Below are 22,224 nucleotides of genomic sequence, written 5' to 3'. Positions count from 1 at the left end.
AATCTTTGATATGTTTCATAGGGTTGAGCGTCTTGCAGCATCGAATCTTGGTCCTTGTCGGTCTCCTTCGTGACATTCACGCTGATATATATTTGCATGCGCGCTGACCGTTACCTCAGTTCCATTTTTTTCACATTGTTGCGTGCTTCAGAGATAATCGCCTCTGCAATTAAATTACGTTTTACTTCAGGTATGGCCCCCAAACTGAAGACTGGCTTCAAGTGGTGTTCGGACTGTGGGGCCAAGATGTCGATTACAGACCTGCACCGTGTTTGTCTGTGGTGCTTGAGATTGGGCCACAAGGTCGATGACTGGTTCGTGTCGGTCAATGACGGTTAAGGCCTTACAGGAAAGGGAGGAGAAACTCGATGCAGGTAAACCCTCCCCCAAATCCCCTTACCCCTTTGAAGAGGAAATATTCGGACTTGAGTTGTCTCTCCTGTAAAGAAACGTCCAATACATAGATGTTTGAGCTCTGGTTCGTGACGCTAGTCTTCCCCCTTACCATAAAAAGGGTAAGCAATGGTGCTGCAGGTCTTCATCTTCTTCTGAAAGTGTTTCCTAAAGAAGAGCTTGACTCCAGCACAGTTGGAAAATATCCGCTTAATTTTAATTTTTAAAAAATGCGCTCCTCTGAGTGTTCCTCTAAGAGTCAGAGAAAAGTGGCCACCCCTTGGTGTCTATTGAGACCGGCAGGGAGTCCCGTGTGTCCCCTTCTCGTGCGCCTAAGAGCCCGAGAAGAGCGGTTCCTCAACATAAATCGAAGGAATCTTCCTCTATGCACAAGAAAGCCGGTGTCTGTTACCTCCAAAATATTCACAAATGGCATTGAAGCCTTCTTTGAAGCAATCGAAACTTTCATGCTTGTTACCTGAACCTTCGAAGCATACAATTCATATTAAGCCTTCAAAGCAAAATAAGGTGTTGACGCATTCGTTCGACAGCTTCGAGTAAGCCATTGAAGATTTAGATGCCTTCGACCTCATCAGAGCATTCTTCGCTCTCGACGATTGTAAAATATATTCCTGAGCCTAAATAGTTCCAACCCATTCCAAGACCTGATTTCTTTAGGCAGATGGGGTCTATCTTTGAAGAGGAGGATCAGCCCCCTTTTGGGTATGAGTATGGAGCTCTAAATGTTCCACAAGAATTAATTTCAGATGAGTCCAAGATGCAGAATCTTGTGGAAACATTAAAGGAAACCAGTAGGTGGGGGGGGGGGGTTTGGGGTGGGAAGACCTTACCAGAAACAGAATTTGGAAATGCTCAGATCTGGTTATACTGATTCTTCTTACAGAATGGTTATTGGTAAAGAATCTGAATATTTGGGATGGCCCAGACCTGCAGCTGCTGTGGAAACTGATGATCTCACGACATCTTAGACAGTGGGCCAATTAGAGAAGCTGTTTTACCATTCCATGCAGCCCTAGGAGTTAGGGTAATGGAAAACTGGTTGCAACCATATTCTAATCAGTCTGTTAAGAAGTTAACAAAAAAATACCTGTAGATCCTCCGTTTCTGAACGGGCACCCAAAGCCTGAAAGATTAGTGGTTCAAGCAGCAACAGCATCGTCAAAGGCTCCAACCTATCCTTCAGCTCCAGCAGATAAGGAAGATCAGTGGATTGACTCTTTGGGTAAAAGTGTTTATTGCAGGAAGTATGGCATTAAAATCTGCCAATGCTACTATTGCATTGGTGAAATACACATACCATTTGGGGTGTAGCTGCTTTAGCAGCAGAAAACATACCAGAGTGGGAGGAGAGGGAAGTTTTTTTTTTTTGCCTGATACAAGATGGCAAAGATGCCATGAGGCAATATCTTCAATCTAGTTTAGATATAGTGGACTTGACCAGTAGCGCCATGGCTGCCAGCAAGGTACTTAGCCGTAAGTCTTGGTTATGAAAATCTGGATTTTCGGCTGATGTTCAGGCACGCCAGCTAGACATGTCGTTTGATGGTGCTTCTCCTTTTGTAGAGAAGGCCGATAGTCTGGAAAAACTGCAAGCTTATAGAGCTGCAACGAAATCTTTAGCGGCAGGAATAAGACCACTTCAATCAGGTCAAGGATGGAGAGGTTGTTCTTTTCGTTTCTATTATTCCATATCTAGAAGAAGAGGTCAGTTTCCAAAAAGAGGTCAAGAATACCCTATTGTGGCAGAGGGGGAAGGACTTGACGTTCAACACCTGCTGAGTTACTCTCAGCTGCAAGTGTAACAGCAAAATACCTCCTTTAACCACAAAACTGTGGTAGGGGGCAGACTGTCTTACCATGTTCAGAGTTGGCGAAGCATAACTTCGGATGCATGGGTTCTAGAAACAGTAGCAGACGGTTAATGCCTTCATTCCTGAAAAGACCTACCGATTTGCCCCTCAGGAGCAAGATCAACCTTGGTTCCAGATCGGCTACTCCAAAAGGACATTGTCACCCTTTTGGAAAAAAGTGCGATAGAATTGGTACCAGTAGCAGAGAGGAACCAAGGTTGGTACTCTTGACTTTATAATTCCAAAGAAGGACCGAGGAGTGCGACCCATCTTGGACTTGAGATGCTTGAACAAGTTCATCAGGAAATGAAAAGTTCAAGATGGTAACTCTTTTGCACATCCTTCAGGCCCTTTGACTCCAGGATTGGTTCGTGTCATTGAACCTTCAGGAGGCCTACTTTGATGTGCCAATACATCCGAAGCACAGAGTACCTGAGGTTCGCGGTTGCCGGTTCATCAGTTTCGAGTGCTGCAATTTGGGCTCACCTCCACACTAAGGGTTTTCACCAAGTTTATGGCAGTGGTGGCAGCAAGTCTGAGGGGGATTCACATCTACCCCTACCTGGATGACTGACTGATCAGGGCTGTTTCTCCAGAACAGTGTTTGGATCATCTCAGTTGGACCTGATGCCTACCCCACGAGCTGGGCCTCTCCCTGAACTTCAAGAAGTCTCATTTGGCACCCTCTCAAGAGCTTTAATTTATTGGAGCAGTCCTGGATTCATCTTCTGGACTAGCTTTGCCTCCTTAGTTAAGGGCTCAACATCTTTTGCAGCGGGTTCAAAAATGTCAGAGTGCCCAACGCCTTCCAGCCTACGACTTCCTAAGGTTGCTCAGCCTCATGGCATCCTGCATTTTTCTGTTGCCAGAAGGCCGCCTGAGAATGAGATCCCTTCAGTGGGCGCTCTGATCCCACTGGTTTCAATTCTCTGGCAGATCGACAGACCTCCTTTAGATCCCGCCAAAGGTCACCCAGGATCTTCTGTGCCGGGCCAGCCGAGAGAATGTGATGAGAACCATTTTTGCAACCATGGCCGGAGACAACAGTTGTGATGGACGCCTCCCTATAAGGATGGTGAGCGCATATGAGAGAGCTTTCAATAAGCGGACATTGGTTTCAGTCGTAGTCCAGACTCCATATCAACCTTCTGGAGCGGAGGGCAATCGCACTAGCGCTGATGGCCTTCCTGCCCTCTCTACAGGGGAAAAGTGCCCTGATAATGACTGTCAACACAGTCGCCATGCATTACTTCAACATATCTTCCAGGAGTTTAGTTCGGTGTATGGAATCCAACGCTGATTCTTAATAATATTGGCATCTTCATTACCTGATAACTCTCGTCTCCACTGCCCCAGTGTAGGTGGAGACTTTATGCAGGCCTTGGTGGAGGAAACCTACAGCAATGCCCACTGTATCAAACTTGGTTTCCATAGATGATCTGGATTCCATTATGGCAGCCTTTATGTCTGACGTCTGATGGGCCCTCTGCAGAGTAAGGCATTTTATCACCCCCCTGGGATGAAGCACGAGGGGCAGGTGGCAGAGCGTAGACCTCCATGATACTTTGGAGGCCATGTTTGCGTGTTTTGTCCCTGGTCATGGCAGTGTCCACAGTGGGGCTCATAGAGCATCAACCCTGGCCGGAGTCCATCGAAACAGTGCAGAGAGTGCTTCACCCCCGTAAGGGTTTGACCAGAGCTTCACCATATGCATTAGACCCTGTACCTTGAAGCTGGGGTAGCACATCATCCCTCGGGGCTCACACCATTGCAGAAGATTAATTGGCACGGCTCTTGTGCAGGACCAAACGGATGTCTGTCACCGGAGCTTGTTTGTTGCAGTCGACATGTTGTAGCCCTCCGGTAGGCAATTATCAGCAGCACTGGGGTCCTGTTCGTGGGTGCAAGATCCGCAGGGATGGGGGGTGATGTGTTCCCGTTGATTCCTATCCCCATCTGCTGTGCTCTTCGTTTCCACCCTACCTCAAGCGTCCGTCCGCACCCAGTACGTAGAAAGGGGCTCTGAGCCGCACAAAGCCTGTAGAGTGATACAAATTGTCCATTCAGTGCACAGTGCTCTTCAGGATCTGCCGACACTCTGCCTCCACAGGTGCCACACAACCACCACTCTCAATCATGCGACACAGCTATGGCTGCTGTCCACAGGTCCTCATTCCGAAAACAGTCTTCCGACACCCAATTGCCTGCCTGTTTAGTGTATCTGGTGTGGGTTGCCTTCCTACAGCTTTAGCAACTTCCACTTTGGGCGAAATCTCGGGCACGGTGGAGAAATTCCAGATAGCAAGGGAAATGGGAGATGCTAGGAACTACATCCATATGCCACTGCTGCACTCTAGCCAGAAGGGACGTGCCATTGTCAATATCCGGTTACTACCCTTTGATTTAATTTCAGCTTCACCATTTTCACTGAAATAGAAGTGAAGGCAGGTCATTTTGTGCCTTCTGGAAGCGCATTTATATCCGTACCTAGACGCCTGCAGGAGAGTCATTTGCATTCTTCCTACGTCCCATGTTCAGTACATTTCTACTGGAGAAGGTACATTGCTCCCCTTTATTAATGCCTCTGATGTGCTTCCTGGTTTCCTAGCCTTTGACTGGCCTGAAATGATTGCTCCTTTTGTGGCAGAGTTGATCTACGTACCTTTTCAGAATCCTTACTCCGCCCAACTTTAAAGGAAGCCTGTATTACTCAGTTTCTGAAGAAACCCAACCTTGATCTTGCTATTCTCAAACCATCACCTCGTAGCCAAATTACTCTGAAGATTCTTGAAACAAAATCGTGACTGCTCAATTACAAAATCATTTTTTTTTCTTCTTGACCCACTAGTCAATTTGTCAACCACATCATGGCACTGAATCGCCCCTTGGGGAAGAGCCGGTAATGAAATTTGCGTCACAGAAGAGGGGAGGTGGGTCTCAAAGGAGGCTTTAGTGTTGAATTCATCCTTGAAAAACTAAACCCTGTGGTAGGGCACTTTTTTTGTCATGAAAGGTGTAGGTAGATGTTTCGGTTAGTTGGGTGTATGTCCGGTGGTCGAGGTTGAGTGGATTTTAAATTTGTGTTGCTTGTTTATTTTTTTTTGTAGTAGTTCTTTAAATTGCTTAGTTGAAACATGGTTCTGTTGCTAGAGCAGAATGTTGTTTGACAATCTCGATTTTAAGATTAAAGCAGTACGGGTTATTTAACAGAGGAGGGAGCAGAAGGGACTGCAACAGATTGGCTTGTTGGCTTCACAAGGGACTCCTTGCCTTCTTCAGCTTGAATTCTGCCTTTTCAATCTTCTGAGCATGATGTGCTTTAGCTGTACCATTGGTCAGTGAGGATACTGGAAGTCTGTAAAATAAACTGTTGAGGTTACCCACCCAGTGGTTGTGTGCTCTTCACTTGCAGGTCTTGTCCTTGTTAAAGATGGCATGAACTTGCTGTGAGTCACAGGAGAGGAGGGGGGGGCTGGAGCTAATCTGGGGCATATAATGAGGGTTTAACTAGCAATTTCATGAGTTAATCTGCTTGTGTGAAAGGGGTCGAGGTATTTAAATGTTCAGATGCATGCAAATTCTAACCTGTCAAGTTGTTTGCCATTTATATAGCGCGCTCTATATCATTGGTATGACCTCAAAGTGCCTGTGGGTTGAATGCCGTTGGGGACCGTAGTCCAGGTCAGTCAAAAGAGTAGGGTATCATAGGGTGCTTGGGTGCACTCATAATGAGCACAGCTGATGCGATTGCCTGATGGTAGCTGCATCCTAGCATTAGGTGTGGTGGTATTGAGATCAGTTTAATATGTGCAGTCTGGAGGTTGGTCTCCGAGACTGGATTCTGGCTGCGTTAGGGTAGGACGCTTATGTGTGCCGCTAGGCCGATTTTTCGTGGGGTATAGCTGCGTTCTAGCAGGATGTTGAGGTGATCAATGAGTAATGTTCATATGTGAGCAGCTAGGCTGAAATTGATCGAGGGGTGTAGATGCACTCTATTGTGTGTTGGTGTAGAGTAGAGAGTGAGCATAGTGATAGGAGAGATGAGTGTCTGGAGTGGAGGTTTTGTTCTTACGAGCCCACTGTTCCGGATTTCATTTACGCGTTTGCAGGATTCAGAGTAACCTTATTAGTGACTTAATAGTAGCTTTCAGTGGTGTCATATCTCAGTATCTCCTTGAACATTTGTCTGCCGGTTGCAAGGTCTCAGCGGCCTTAGATGGTCTTAATCGGCATTAAGGAAAGCGACCAGTCTTTAGAGCTTTGCGGAAGGCCATGTAGTCTTTGTCTCAAATGTGTGGGGATGTGGGGAGTGAGTTCAACAGAGTTGGGCCAAGGTTGAGAAGGCACTTCCTCCAATCTTGGCAGAACTGGAGATTGGAATCACTAGTAAGAGGGCGGTGCTTGATCTTGGGGTGCATGATGGGAGGTAGGGTTTGATCTTATCTTTAGATACGTTGGGCCGATTTGGGGCTCTGCCCGGTGGGTAATGCGTAGGTTTTTGAAGGTTGCTCTTCGTCCAACAGGAAGCCAGTGGAGGTTTGGGAGAGCGGGCAAGATGTGGTCTGTCCCAGGGTGAGGAGTTTGGCGGCAGTGTTTTGGGCTCTTTGGAATTTAAGTTGGTATGCCGGTGCTCCTAGGTATAAGGAGCTGGCATAGGCCAGTCTCAACATAATTGATATAACAGCTGACAGGATTTTGATACATTATTGATCTGACGGAAGAGGGTTAGGCCTGAGTCCATAGTGCAGTCAAGGTTTTTGACTATTTCGGAAGGGGGCTGGGGGGACTACAGCAGTTGCGGGAGAAGAGCCCTATAGCCGCACACCATGATTTCAATCTGGCTTCAAAAGGAGGTTGTTAATGGTCATCAATCGGTCAATATAAACTGAGACCAGTGGAAGTTGTTTTTTTTTTTTATTTTAAAAAAGTTTTATGGTTTGTCACACATTATATGGCACGCATGATTGTCGCCAAATAAAATGGGTCTGCCTGTACAAGACGGTTAGTTTTATTTTTTGTACACCAGTCTGGAATATTTTGTATGCTGCTGCAAGTTATATGAAACCTTCCATGTGTTTTTATTCCACTACAAGAAGCTAATTATTCATGGAGTTGTAAATACACTGGCTAAACGCATATATCAAGGTCATGTGGAACAGGTTAAGGAGATAATAGGAGACATTAGTAACTCCTGAGTGCCTGGCCCAGATGGCATTTGCAATTTGCAACCTAAGAAAAAAATCCCATAATATGGGTTTGCATGTTGCTTAAACCGAAAATATTGGTCATGTAGGACAAGTGCCTAATAGCTGGAGAAAGCGTATAATTGTACCACTGTATAAACGAGGTCCCAGCAATGAGCACAATGGCTATAGGATATTTGTCATGCTGGATGCTCCCAGAAGATTTTGAGTCTTTCTCTTGAAAGCACGGACTGTGTGGATTGATGAACATATTATACCCTTCAACCAAATACATTTCAGAAAAGGCTCCTTTGCCTCTCATGACATTAAGGCTTTAGTGATTATCCTAGAACAGGCAAGACATACCTATAACCAACCTGTATATGCAGCCTTCAACAAAGTTAATTGTAAGCATTTATGGCCCAAGTTAGACACATGAGAATACCACCAGTGTTACGCAAAGTGCTAATGGTGTTGCATGACAACTTCTGTAAACCTAAAAAGTCACCGTAGCATATTTGGTTGCAGTTGGAGGACCCTCACTTCTTAGAAGTATTTTATACAAAATAATTTTATTCAACACATTTTTGATATATGAATACATTTTTCTTAAGATTAAATACCATCCACTTCAATTAGTCTAAATTATCTCACAAATGCATTAATAAGTTCCTGCTTTTCACATCATTCAAACGCATATTGGTTTAAACATTTCACAATATTCTGGTACTATGTTCTCAAAGTGATTACCTGTAACCAGACTTGTCCTGCACCCTAAACAATATAAAATAAAATAAGCTGGGTTTCTAGTTCCTTGCTCTTATGTGAATAACCACCAGGCAAAACATGCCATGTTTCTGTTCCCTTTGCTATTCATGTGGAACATTCATCAGGGGCCATATTTAATCCATCATGGGGCTTGTGTTTAGGATATCGGAACATTCCATTATTTTGAATTCACGTTGTAGAATTCACTGAACTGAAGCCATGTGTACCCATAATTCATGATTCTGTATATTGGGCCCATTCAATTTGGTGTATATTAACGCATCATAGTAGGGATTACTTCCTACATCCAACTTCACTCGGGCTGATTACGGGGTATATGTATTTGTTGTAAGCAAACACTGTTTATTGTAATTGCTAGAAGGTTCCTTCTTCTCAGCGTTTCTAACGGGTGGGACTCTTCTTCCTCGTTTACCGCGTCTGCTTACTGGGTGCATGACCAAACAACTATGTGAGATGTAAGGGTATCTTACTGAACCAATAACCACCTATACTGGAGCATTGTTGTGTGTTGTCTCATTTTATTTAATCTATAGACAATTTTTGACAAGTGAAGTCCATTCAGATCTCATATTGCTATTGCACCTCTCCGCCGCCTTTGACGCGGTCGATCATGCCATCTTGTTCGGTCCGCCTGACAGAGGCTGGCCTTGCTGGTACAGTTCTGTCCTAGTTCTCCTTCTCAGGTCGCCTTCAAACTCTTCTCCCTTTCTGTTCCAAGCCTGTGGCACTTAACTGTGGTGTCACCCAAGGGTCTACCATCTCTTCCACGCTGTTCAGCATGCACATTCAGCCACTGACTACAGGCTTTTGCTGCTCTTCTTATGCAGGCGATACACAGATTCTAGTTCGCCTAGCTCTGTCGTCCTCTGAATCGGCCACCAGGTTTAGTGACTGTTTGAGGGCTGTGGAAGAATGGATGCGAGACAGTGGCTCAAGCTGAACAGCTATTAGACAGAGTTGATGGTGGTAGACCCCCATCTACATCTTATCATTCGATCCCTGCTTTTTGGCCTTTGACTCTTGGTCCTTTCCCCTGTCACGGTAGTCAAGGATCTTGTGGTGAAGCTAGCGGCTTCTTTGTCCATGGAAGCTCGGATTGAGGCAGTCTGTGTGCCAGCGTGGCTATTGTCATCTCAAAATGCTCCGTAAGGTCCTCCTGCTTATTCCTGCCCAGTATCGGGGCCCCTGTGAGTTCAGGCCTGGTAGTTTCAACCATTCCCTACTGGAACTCTCTGTATCTGTCTCAGCCGGCTTACCTCCTGCGCCGGCTACAGGTCCTCCAAAACTCTGCTTACCGGGTGGCCACCTCTACACCTCGGCCCACATTTCCCCTGTGCTATGGATGCTTCATTGGCTTCCAGTAGCAGTGTATTCAATTTAAGAAACAGTGCCCTGTTCATCAGGCCTTTTTATGGTCAAGGAACAGAATATCTCCTGGCTAAATTTCGTCTGCATATCCCGCGGGTAATGCTCTCCTTGTCACTATCCCTAAATTTAAACTTAGCCGGGTGCGGGGTATATGGGCGGGGTTAGTGTTCATTTGCCGCAGCCATTTTATGGAACTCCTTGCCACGGGCATTTCTGTCATGCTTTGAAAATGTATCTTTTTGAGGACACTCTTACTCTTCCAGAGTAGCGCCAAGGTGCCTTTGGGAGTATGTCGAGCTTTATAAATTACAATAACTTAACATAACGTGTATTCACCGAATCTAGGTCTGGTAAAAATGGTTTGGGTGTCATTATTTTTTAACATGATGCCTAAGGAACTACATAAACTGGAATGTTAAGCGAACAGTGCACTGGTTAATTACCATGTAATCAATAGAGCTAAAACTAAGATTATGACTTTTTTTTTTTTTAACCTGACCAGTGGTAAGCAAGGAGGTGCCATTTGTAGAGAAGTCAATTGCTAGTAATGAAGTTATATTTTACAACTATTTGGGCATAATTGATGTCAAGCTAAACCGCTTCACAAAGACCAGACAAACTTTATTAAAGCAATTCAACCCGAGGAGGGTGTGCATTGCCACTCTGGTAATGGCCTTGGGGCGTCTGTTACAGGCCTGAGCGTAGCCCCACTCTGAGGGTTCTAGATCTATTAGCACCCCGGCACGTTGTTCTGGGGTTATGTTTTACTCAAGCTGAGAATGGCGTGTAAACAGTTTCTCAACTCGAGAAAAACTACAAAATAATGGCCACCATGTATTGGGGAGAAGGGAACATGCAATCCCTTCTCCCTTTCCATGGCGGCCATTGCCATATCGGTGCTGCACTGGGAACACTAGTGGTCCTAGCATAGGGAAGGACGGAGCAGCGAAGTAAGGCAGAGTTAGGGGCAGGAGACGAGATGTGGAGATGGGGGGTGTGGAGGCGGAGGGGAATGTACTTATCAAACCGGCGAGGGAAGATGGTGGCCTCGTGCTCCGAGGAGACTCAGATTAGGGTCTTCCTGGTGTGTTAAAGACCCTGCTCCGAGCCTCCTCATTGGCTGGGAGGCCGCCACACACACACACGCTGGGTACTAATACGCAGTAATGGTCTCCTGGCGCTTCAATACGTTTAGAATTGTGCCCACCCCAGCCTCTTTGATGTATGTAAGGCACAAAGAAGAATGTTAAGTAAATAGAAATTGGAGGGAAACCTTCAAAATAAGGCGCCTTAGGTCACACTCTGCTCTCACAATCACATGCAAGTGGAAAAGGAACAATCGGAGGGCATTGGCTCACACGAACATTATGGCTACCTGCACACAATCGTAATGTTTGTTTTTCGTTGTTGGTTTATTCGTGTGACCTTTTGTTCACACCTTTCCTTGTTTTTCACTGAATTTGTTATATGTTTTAATGTACTTGTGGGTGCAAGGGGTAGAAAGAAGGGTGGGTGGAGCTGTGGGCTTGAAGGGGAGATTGGGTGATGGGCCCCAATTTAAAAAAGAAAATAAGAAAAACAAATGATATTGTGAAAAACATATCCAGGAAAAGTGCATATAAATAAACGTATAACTCATATAATCTAGGAAGGGCGTGACCAGAACACCCCCGCCGAAGCTTACAATTTACTTTGGAGGTAAACTACGTGCAATGCACACCAATCTTGAGATGGCAGGTTAGGCTAAGCATATGGTTTTTGAATTTATGCGCATCAGAAAGAATGTTGCCAGTGTTTGTCAGATCAATATCTTCTGGCAGAGACGGGGTGATTGCCATCTACTGTGATTCTCTACTAATCCCAGGCCATTGTTACTTTAGTTGTTGGCACAGGAATCACCTTTGTTTGTCTGATGGATTTTTTTCTTTTCTTCAAAACAAATGAGTATTAACACTGCTTCCCCTCCATCCTTGGCTCTCTAGGCAAGCTTGGAATCTACGATGCTGACGGCGACGGGGATTTCGATGTCGATGACGCCAAGGTTTTGCTAGGCAAGTATAGTTTCTTCTTATTTGGCATACACAGATGATTACTTTGCTCATTATACATTAATATTTGATTTCTGCTTGTTTAAAGCCCGTAGAGCTACATGAAGAGGATTACTATCAAATGAATGTTGTCATTTAGTGTGGTTTTGTACCTCTTCAAAAAAGTTTATTCTCTTGGAATTGTGGCTTTTACTCTGCCATTAATGGTTAATTCCACTAATCCGCATAGTACAACATAGAACTAGATTACAAAAATGTCACCAGCATTGCCATGGTCACACTGTTTACAAAGCCACACTCGGTCTGTCTTGGGGTAATAAATGGTTTTGCTCTTGAACGTAGGTTCAATATTGATATTACAGTCAAACCTTTCCCACAGTGTGGTTTGTGATCATTTACTCTGAACGACGCAGCCTTGTCCCTGGAACGGTCTTTAGGAGTTATGATTTTGCTTTGGGGTTTAATACCATTTTGCTTTTTTTTTTTTAGACAAAATATTAGTGCAAGAATGGGGTTATCACTAGTTTGAAACTAGTTTTGTGATTATATGATCTGACAACCTTTGTTTTCAATTGCATTATTGCCATCCAACAATGGCATTGTATTAAAGTTATCAGTCCAATGGAAAAAGCGAAATGGATCCAAACACTCAGTTTGTCAACACAATTTATTATTGGCTATGTGCTTTGTAATTAGCAGTTCACATCATTTTGTACACTTTATGGTTCTGCAGTGCATACATCAGTTCCTTGTACAAATTGGAACTCTTGCATTGGAAAATAAAGAAAGGAGGACATTATATTCCTCTTTGAGCATGTCGGCCGAGTGGTAGCACAATTGGGAAATACTTTGGTCCACCCTTGCAACCTTTGTGGCATCTTCTCTCCCACACGCATAAGGGTAAACGCTTTAAGAAAAAAAAAGTGCTGCAAAATGTACACCACTCTCATTTAACACTTTTTCGTTATTTGTTTTTATTTATTTATATGCTTCTATAGCTCCGAAAGCCTGCAGGCTTTATGGTGTGGAAATGTATGCCAACCGCAGTGTTTAACTTGTACGTTTTTGTTTCTCATAATTCTTGAATTGCATCTGCTCTTCCCCATTTTGCTGCTCTATTCCTTGTCTTTTGCCAACAAAAGTATTCTAAAAATGTCCCAGCACCAGACCTAGATTGGAACTGTATTTAATTGTTCCTCAAAGTGACCCCCAAAAGTTGTTTCTCGCTCTACATTTTGACATTCTGCCCTCTATTTCAATGTGAGTTAAATTGACTGAACACCATCTTATACAAGGCCTTTTTCCTTCCGAAAACCGCTTTTTCTATTAAGCTGGTAAACAAGCCTTTTAAGAAATACTTTCAGGTGCAATATTTGGGACGAGCTAGCACACCTGTGTATCGGAATAGAACCAGTTTTATGGACTTGCCTCCGTTCACTCCGTTCCATTGTGTGTATATAGGCCAGTCAACTTCACTACATTGTCAGCGACTGTAGATTATTGTAGATTCCTTCAGTGCGTTTAGGGGAACGAAGTTTCCATTAATTTCAGGTATATTTAATGCTGTTTTACTACTTCGAAGTAGTGCTTAAGGGAACTTATCAAAAAGACCCAGAGTAGTAACTGCAGTGATGGAAAAAAGACCATTCAGCAGTACTTTATCATGGATTAAAAGTTTTCAAAAGGAGATGGCGGAAGGCAATGCTGGGAGCCAGCAAGACGTGACTTGGCAAAGCTTCCGGTGCACTGAGCTGAAGCAGCAATATTTCTGCTTTTAAACTGGGATGTCGCGTAGGTTACAGAACCTGTCTGTGGACCCCTTGGTTAGCATTTCCCTCTTCTAATGGCTTTCTTAGTGTTTGTGGATCCAGATGAGCTCTAAAAGGGTACTGCAGATGCCAACTGCGCTTACAAAATATCTTTTTGTTTGCGTGCAATCTCTATAGAAGGTACCTCATCAAGTACCAACAAGTTCAGAGGTGAGCTAGCTGCACATGGCTAGAGTCCTGCACTTATTGCTAGGGAATCACCCTACTGACTTATGATTTTTTTTTTGAAAATCTAGATTTTATTTACAGGATAAGTACTTGTCATCGCTCCTGGTTGCAGATGAAGTAGATTGCTCTCCACAAGCATTGTGATCGCTTCCACACGTTCGGCCAGGAAAATGGATTGGAAATTACCATGACCAAGGAATTGTCTTCCATCCATTAAGGATAAAGACCCCACTGATGCACATTAGAATTGTGGACAAGCTGCTTGAGAAGGTTGTCCTGTATGACTAGAAGTGCTCCTGGGCCAGTCAAATCGAGAAAGCAGTATCCACCCTCAATAGATCTTGTAATGCTATCAAATTTGCCAGCATACATGCTTATGGCACTGTTCGTCCATCCTTACAAGTTTCTCGCCAAGACAAAGTCGATTACCCTGTTTGGTGCTGAAATTTGTGGGCCACATTAAAAAAAGTAATCTACTATAGAGATTTTTACTCTTGTTTGCCAAAGAGTACCCAGAGCTAACGCTAGAAACTGATTTGAATGATCTTGCACACCATGTGATACTCAAGCCATTATTCTTTTGGATTAGAATGTGGTTATCTCCAATTTTAATCCAATAGCGGGAAGGCCTTTTTGAAGTATCGAACCAAGATGGCCACCTGCCCTGGGCTCTCACCCTCATTTGAGGCCAAACACCTGGGCGTCATCTTCGACTCTTCTCTCCTTCCTACCTCTCATATCTCTGAAGAAGGCCAACTCAGCTTGACCTCCTCAGAGGCAATCTCACCTTCCTCACCTTCCCCCTGAAACTGTCTCCAGAGCTCTGGTCCTCTCTAGGCTGGACTACTGCCCCAGCCCCTTGCTTAATCTTCCTCTCTCCTCACTCTTCAAATAATCCAGAATAGGACTGCATGACTTAATCTTGGCCTCAAGCCCAGGGACCACATCTCCAGCACTAAAATCTCTCCACTGGCTCCTGGTGGTTGGAAGGATCAAATTTAATACCCTTTGCATCATCCACAAGGCTTTCTGGGACCTCGCTACCTCCAACTCTTTTCCCCCTCCTTTCCACACTCCCTCCTGTGCTAAAGCCCACAGTAGCTGTGATTGGTGGCCTGGGCCCTTTTGTGTCCTTTCTGGTTCCTGGCCTTCTGCATGATCGCCCGCAGCATCCATCCTCCCCCTGCACTTGCCCTTAGGCACCACTTGGCCTGTGATGCTTCACAGGTCTGCACTTATTGGATGGGCTGGTGAGCCCTCTTCCATCTAGTGGTCACTTTCTGGCACTTACCTGTTGCCTTCGCTACCAGCTCTTGCACTTACCTGGTGCCTTGCACCCTGGCACTTTACCCCTCTGATTGTCTAGCGCGTACTGGTTGTCTGTGTCCCTTATGAGCCTTTCCGGGGCCAGGCCCCCCCTTTACTAGTCTTCCCCTGCACTCTTTTACTAGCACTTGCCTATAGGCACCCTTCCCTTCCCAGCCTGGAGTCTGGTCCACCCCCATCCCTGCACTAATTGACTCTTCCCCTTCCCGGTGTCCCCATGCATGGATATTTTAAACCCGCACTATGCAAGATGGTTATGTATACGATTTCGGTTAGGTACTGTACCCCTAGTATGTGTAAAGAATTGTTGGAATATGACAACTAACGACTGCTGCTTGTACTGTTCTCGTGCGACTAAGTGTTATCATTTCCTATTCTTTTGGCCTTTGTATAGGTATTTGAGAGCTGTTTACTTGCCACCTTTAATGAAAAGTCATGGTTTAAGGCGTGTTGCGCATGCCTTGCTGCTATGCAAATCAACAATAAATGCTAAGATTTTCTCAGCTGTAGCCTGGCTTCGAAGAGGCAAATTGACTGTGGCTGTCCTAACATGCACTTTTATCTATTATAATTATGGATTCTTTGTAATCTAATAATCCCGTGTTTTTTGTTGTTGTGCGTGTATTTTTGATACATTGAACAGTACTTAATTATGAAGTATTCAATATTTTATGGATTGATATTTTACTATTTGTATGTTGCTTTAATGATTTGTTGAAATAAAGCTGATAATGAAATTATGAAAACGAGTTTATGGATAACCAATTCTGTGTACCAAAACCTATGTACAAAATGTGTATATGTACTGCTACTCTAATACTTTCCTTTTTTCAGAAACGCCTGTGCTAACAGGTTTTGTCGCTGAAAGCTTTGCCATGGAGTGCATGGCTTTTCACTTTCACATCTGTGAAGAGAAGAAATAAAACACCAAATAATGAAAAATAGGAAAAACAAAAGCAATACTTGATAAATATATTAAAGATTTGCATGCAATAATAATTTAGTGACGTGCAGCCTAGTGTGTAGTTCTTATTTGTAAATATTCTAGTTCAGTCTGACTAAAACGTTTAGATTGCCAGAGATTCACAAATTTCAAATTGGAAAATAACCAGGGAAAATCTGACTCCTTTTATAATGGAGTAAAAACTCAACCCATGACAAAGACGTAACTTGGATTATAAAGAATCCCTTATTCAGTTTAACTTTGACATCATAATTCATGTTATGGATGAGCCGTTCATGTGTCCAGTGGAAAAATAAAGCAGCATCTTCAACTGGGACCTGATAAAATCAGTATATACGTTTAATGTGCAGCTGTAACTGAAGCCATATACTGTAGTAAAGCATAAAAGTAATAGCAATATTTATATTGAAACATTATGGGAGGCAAGAAATCGGTGCTTTCCTAATTTATGTCAAATATTTTAAGTTTAGGCCTGATGCACCGAGTTTTTTCCAACTTTAGTCTTCATTTATTGTACAATTCCTAATGGAATTGATGCAAACGAATCCAATTTTTGCATTTAAAATAATACATCAATTACATTTAATTCCCATGTATATTAGATAAATGAAGATCTTACTCATACCCTAAACATCTGCATAATTGAGTAGAGCCTTAATGAAAGAATGCTTTGTGGAAAAAGATGAGCGTTGGATTAGGAGTACATCTATTTATATTTTGTACAGGCACTAATTCAGGATTAAAAAAATGGATTAGTAATTTCTGTATTGAGTTTTTTCTTCATGCTTTCATATATTGCTACAATTGGTTCTCCATTAGTATCTTGAGTTTACTGATGTATAGAGAACTGTTCAAATACTTGCAGTGGTGAATATTTTTGAAGATTTATTTTGTTAACCACCCTACCGTGAATAACATTAGCAGAACACTTGCACCATTTGCAGCTTGCTCTTGTGTGGCTCTGTATTGAAATGTGTGCTGCTGGCCTTGAGTGCTGTGTCTTCTAAAATGGCGACATAACGTATGGCGTGCCAGAGAGCCTACCAGCTGACTCACCAGAGCATTTTTGGCCGATCTTGGATCACCAACTCTTCGCCAAATCCACTGGATCCCATGCAAAACAGTGCAAGATGGCTGAGTTCGAAGGTTGATCGGATGGCACGTGCAGCATCCAGCCAAGGATCGTGAGGAGTAGAGCTCTTTGTAATTGCGTTGGGCTATGCTTGATTGTTTTTGCTTGGGTCAACCTGTCCTAGACTGCTAACATGGCGGGAGCCCTCTCTACTTATCAAGTGGAGGGTTATGCGTGCTGTGATGAATCTGCGGACATTGTCCCTCCCCTAGGGGGGGGTGGGACTGTTCCCATGGGGTCAGGGCGGTGCATCCATAGTACAATAGTCCACATGGGGGTGGTGCACCAAGGGAGGATCCACATAGGGAAGGAAGCCCCTCATGGGATCGGGGAACGACCATTCTCAGAGAATGCGTTATACCTCTGCTTCAGTACACCCAAACTCTTTTCCATTGTCAAATCCTCTTTAGATATAGATCCAATGTGTTCTGTTGTCAAGTCGGTCAACCGAATATAATTGACAAGACTAAACTGCCAGCAAATATAAAGTATGTTACACATGGTTTCAAAAACGAGAACTGTGAAGGTGATGACGGGGAGTCCAAGGATCACTCCAGAGAACCAGTGTGAGCAGTCTAGCTTCTCAAGGTATGTGATTGGCCCAAAGTAACAAAACAAACCAGCGCGGGTGTTTAATCGCAGCTCAGCTGGGATGCAAAGGGATACCTATCCTCAGAGGAACTGCATGAGCAGTGTACCAGGTGAGCAGATGAGAGCCGAAAGGAAAGGCGTGAAAGGAGGAGGAAAACCCGAACTTGGTCCAAGTATGGAAAGACAACACCAACTGCTGCCCAGCAAAACCTCTGAGCGCCCCAGGTCCTGGCAAAGCACCTGAGAGACAGGACACGAAGCCGGGAAGTATTGGAATTCTGCAGAGCCTGCCAGTTACCTGATCATTATCTGAGCCTCAAGAAGCAATGCAGCTGGTCCTGCACGGAGGAGACAGTACTCTGGCTACCCGGGAAGTGCTAGAGGTCAGTGGAAGCAAGGGGGTGAAAGCAGAAGCTGGAATGAGATGGTCTGGGACCCCCGAGAAGAGATTGCAAGTCTAGGTCACGTAACCATATGGTAGTCAAAGTATAAACTGGTATGGGACCCCGAGAATAAGATGGAGAAAGAGGAATCGTATGTTTGGCAGAAGAGTGAACCAAACGGATACAATTGTGAATTGCGCATCTGGGACGTGCACCCATGTGAGAAGCTGAGAATAAGAGGGTCTGGGACTCTGAGAAAGACTGTCCATGAGAGGACAGTTGCTTGACAGGAGAGTAAACCAAGCCATCCAGAATATTGCGAGTCTGGGACCCGCACTCACATGAGAGGTTGGGAATAAGAGGTTCAAGATTTCTGGCATTGAAGAGAACTCATGAGTGTCTGAGAAGAAGTGGGTCAAAAATCCTGGAACTTAAAAGGACTGACTAGAAGGAATCTATGCTTGGTAGCGGAGTGTGCCAAGTGGTGGGATAAAGACCTGTGAATCTGAAATGCATATCCTTGTGAATTACCCAGTGACATTTACTTAAAAGGATACAGTGCTCAGGATCCCAAAAGGAAGCAAAGTAGAATAAGAAAGACTAATGTAATGGAGCACAACCGTAGCCTTGGAGTGTTATATTTGTGAACATTGTTTGTTTATTTCATCACTATGATTACCCGAAAGACTGGGAACTCTTCTCTTGGTTGGAACTACCATGAACACTTTACTTTGGGGGGAGATCCTCCTTGCAAAGTTGTTTTAAGTTATTGGTGTTTGGGACAGAGGTAGGCTTTTGAGACACAAGAGTTTAGTTTTGAACATCCCGACCATTTCAGTAGTTTCCTTTTGAGGCAGGAAAACCCCTCTTAATCTTATGGCTAGGGAGGCATTTTTCCAACCCTTTCTTGATCAATAAAGGTGTGTACCCAACAATATGCCACCATTGTGTCTGAGCCTTACTTCTACAACCTTACAGTGCCCACACCTAGGATTTGTGGAGGAACCCACCCAGGGCCCAGACCCATGGTGACTGCAAGTTTGTCGATGAGAATGATTGAAGGGGGAGCAGAGTTAAAGCAGACACCTGCAATGAGGTTAGTAGGAACAAGTGAGGGTAATAAGCAGACTCTGATATATAATCCAGGGTAGAAACCCCAAACCTGACATCCTGCATCAAGGAACTTCACAAATCAATTTTGGAGCTGAACAAACTGTTGTAGGTCCATAAGTACATCGATGAAGCAATAATCTCTCTGAACAGATAGGAGTACGCTGAATTGGCATATAGAAGAGCTGGGAAGGGCCACTGCGGGCAAGCTGTTGGATGCAGAAAACTGCTCCTATCAAAATAGAGTATGGGGCATCTGCAACAGAGGTCCTCAACGATGGAATGGAGGGCAACTTACTATGGTTCATGTAAGTCCTGGGAGACACGACTCAACTGACTATGAAGCTGACCGCTCTTCCTGGGCAATTTCAGCATTCCAACAGAAGAATGTCTGGAAAGACCCTCAAAGTGACTGTGCATTGCTTACAGACCAAAGAATTTATAATGAACAACTGTATTTAAGAGGTGATGTGTTTTTCTGAGCGTCTGCCATTCCCTTTTTCCAAGACCTGGACCAGATAACGATACAGAGGCTTGCTTCGTGTAAAAGTAAAACATATTCCATGTTAATGTGGGATCACGTTCAAGCTAATCTTCTACCAAGGGCAAATGTATCGGATTAATCTTCTTCGTCTATTCAGTTGGTTTTTTGGCATTAAGCTTGATAACTTTGAGCCCAGGAAGATTGTACCTCAATAGTCCGAAATGGGTACTTTGTGTGAGAGAAGGCGCCAAAGAAGTAGGCGCAAATCCAGAAATAGACGAGCGATGTGCAGACTCCGAAACCGCTTAACCTGGTGGGAGACCATTATGTGTAGCCTAAATATTGAGCTTGAGGATCCCCTGCTCTTTCCTGTCTCAGGTATGTTGTTTTGGAGTGTCGGGGTGGTTTACGATTCAACTCTACGGTCCGTCGCCTATATTAATGTTGCTTCTTTATTGCTGCCTTTGTGGTGGTGTTGTACCAGATAATCGGCAGAACAGGGGTGAACCTCTCTGTAATATGTTTGGACTACTATTGGTGCTAAGCCTGGTGCATCTATTTGTGTGAGCTCTGGGGGAGGAGGATAGGTGGTATACAGTGGAAAAATATTTCTGAGTTTTGTATGTGGTCTTGGGTGTTCCTGAGTGGATGGAAGTTGGGACAGGCTTAATTGGGATCTGCTTATGAAGTTCCCATGGTCTGTGCTGATTGTTTGAAGACTCCATCCCCCATTTGACACATTGAGCTCTGATGCAGTCGAACATTAAGAAACATTACTTTAGAACGTTTTGAATGCTCTCCAAAGCATAGAGCTACACCTTAAAAATTGAGACTTGGGAACATAATCAGATCATCTTCAGGAGTTAAACTGTTGAGGGTTGACCAGCAGTCTGCTAGCTTGGTGGTTCTCTCTCCAGGTTTTCTCCTTGGCAATACTAAAAAGAGGTCTTTTTATTACATGATGCATTGGGGCAATGCTAGGGTAACTGGGCGTGGTCCGTGTTGGATGCTAGTGTTAAAGCCAGGTGTTTGCAATAGAATACGGTCTTCCTCATCTCCAGTTCAAACAAATCCTAAAGTGCATTCTGCAAAGAAAACTACCAAAATCGGGAAATTACTTGGTAGAGGACTTTAATGCTAGCCTAGATAGTGCCATGGATGGATCATGCCCCAACACCACCACATTCGTCCCCATTGCATCCCCATTTATAGGAGACATATCTGACGTGGACCTGGTAGGTTTGTGACATTACCTTATCCCTCATTCTTGGAAATCCATTTTTCTATCTCAATTTAATTGTAACCTGCAGAGACCCAACCCAGTGCAATAAATCAATGGGATTGAACACCAGATCCTGACAGATCTCACTCACACACAAAATGTTGGCCATGTCGTCTTCCCCTTTCTCCAGCATGGGGTCTGGCATGGATTCACCTGCTCATGAATATTCCCCGTCAGGCTGGGAATCCTCAGTAAAGAAAAAATCAGTATCAGTTTCGTTTCTGATCTGTCTTTCTCAGTAGTAACCAATCACTGGTCTCTGGGTCATACTGCCCCCAGCCAATGACTGCCCTCTCCCTAAGCCCCGCCTCTGGCAGCCATCTTCAGATTTTTACCGCTCAAGTGTTGGGAGTCCTCGTGCTTCGTTCTCAAGCTTTTCCTGCATTTTCGCGCTTTTTCAAAGAGAATTTGTCATTTTTCGGTCAAATAGAGCCTCAAGTTCCACCGTCTCTACATCTGATTAACGGGGATCCATGTTGGATTTTTCTACGCCCCTCAAGGGTGAAGATTTTGTCGAGTTACGCTTCTTGGAGGATTCCAGAAGTTTCTGCGGCCTACCCGAACATGGCCCAGGAGAAAGGAAGCTCGACGCCTGGAAAGCTGTTCAGGGTCTGCCCTGGATGCCAGCTACAGAATGTGTTCAAAGAGGACGAGCATTCAAAATGTCACTACTGCCTACATGAGGACAAAACGCATGTGGAGAAGGACTGTGCGTTTTGCAGGAACATGTCTGAACGGACCATCGGGGACAGACACCTTTGTCTCTTTAACTGGCTGGAAGGAAGGAGTTCGTCGGGTGAGAAGAAGTCCCAGCGGTCTTCTAAGTCCTGTGACGGGCGCCCAACAGAAGGCAAAGCACCGCTAGTCTGCGGGCACCGGGAGCGCCGAACGGTTGGGCTCTTCGGCTGCCAGGCAGGGCGCGCCTTCCCTGGCACCATCAACCACGAGCCAACGCTCTGGTTCGGGGAAGAGGAAATCCGAGAACCAGGGTAAGCCTCTGGAGCGGCACCGGTCGATCTCGAAGGATTCGGCCGAGGGGGAGCGAGGCGGTGACCCTCCCCACAAGGTGAGGGCCTCAAACACGCATAAGGTAGTGAAGGCATTGATGCACCCGGCCAAGGCCTCTATCAAGGGAGTCGCCGCGGCCCTGGCGCAGCCTGTGGAGGCTACACCAGTGGAGGCGACCTGGGGGCCCAGAGTCTCCCTGCCTCCGCGGAGGGAAGCCTCTTTCAGACCTATCGAAAAGACCCCCGTGAAGACCTCGGCGGAAAAGGATGGGGGGCGGCGGTGGCCATTGTGGACA

At 44.7% G+C, this 22,224-nt stretch overlaps 1 protein-coding gene across 8 annotated transcripts in view; it reads left to right on the top strand.

Moving 5' to 3' along the window:
• ASPH (aspartate beta-hydroxylase) overlaps nt 1-22,224 on the top strand; it is a 1,438,894-nt gene that overhangs the window by 192,273 nt on the left and 1,224,397 nt on the right. For all 8 annotated transcript variants that reach the window (XM_069621106.1, XM_069621103.1, XM_069621107.1 and 5 more), the window contains one exon: nt 11,587-11,655. In XM_069621106.1, coding sequence (XP_069477207.1) covers nt 11,587-11,655 — 69 coding nt within the window. The remainder of the gene's footprint in view (nt 1-11,586; nt 11,656-22,224) is intronic.

This window comes from Ambystoma mexicanum, chromosome 5q (assembly GCF_040938575.1).
Source record: "Ambystoma mexicanum isolate Mex_15411 chromosome 5q, UKY_AmexF1_1, whole genome shotgun sequence".
Lineage (NCBI taxonomy): Eukaryota > Metazoa > Chordata > Amphibia > Caudata > Ambystomatidae > Ambystoma > Ambystoma mexicanum.
This window is presented reverse-complemented; position numbering and strand designations above follow the sequence as displayed.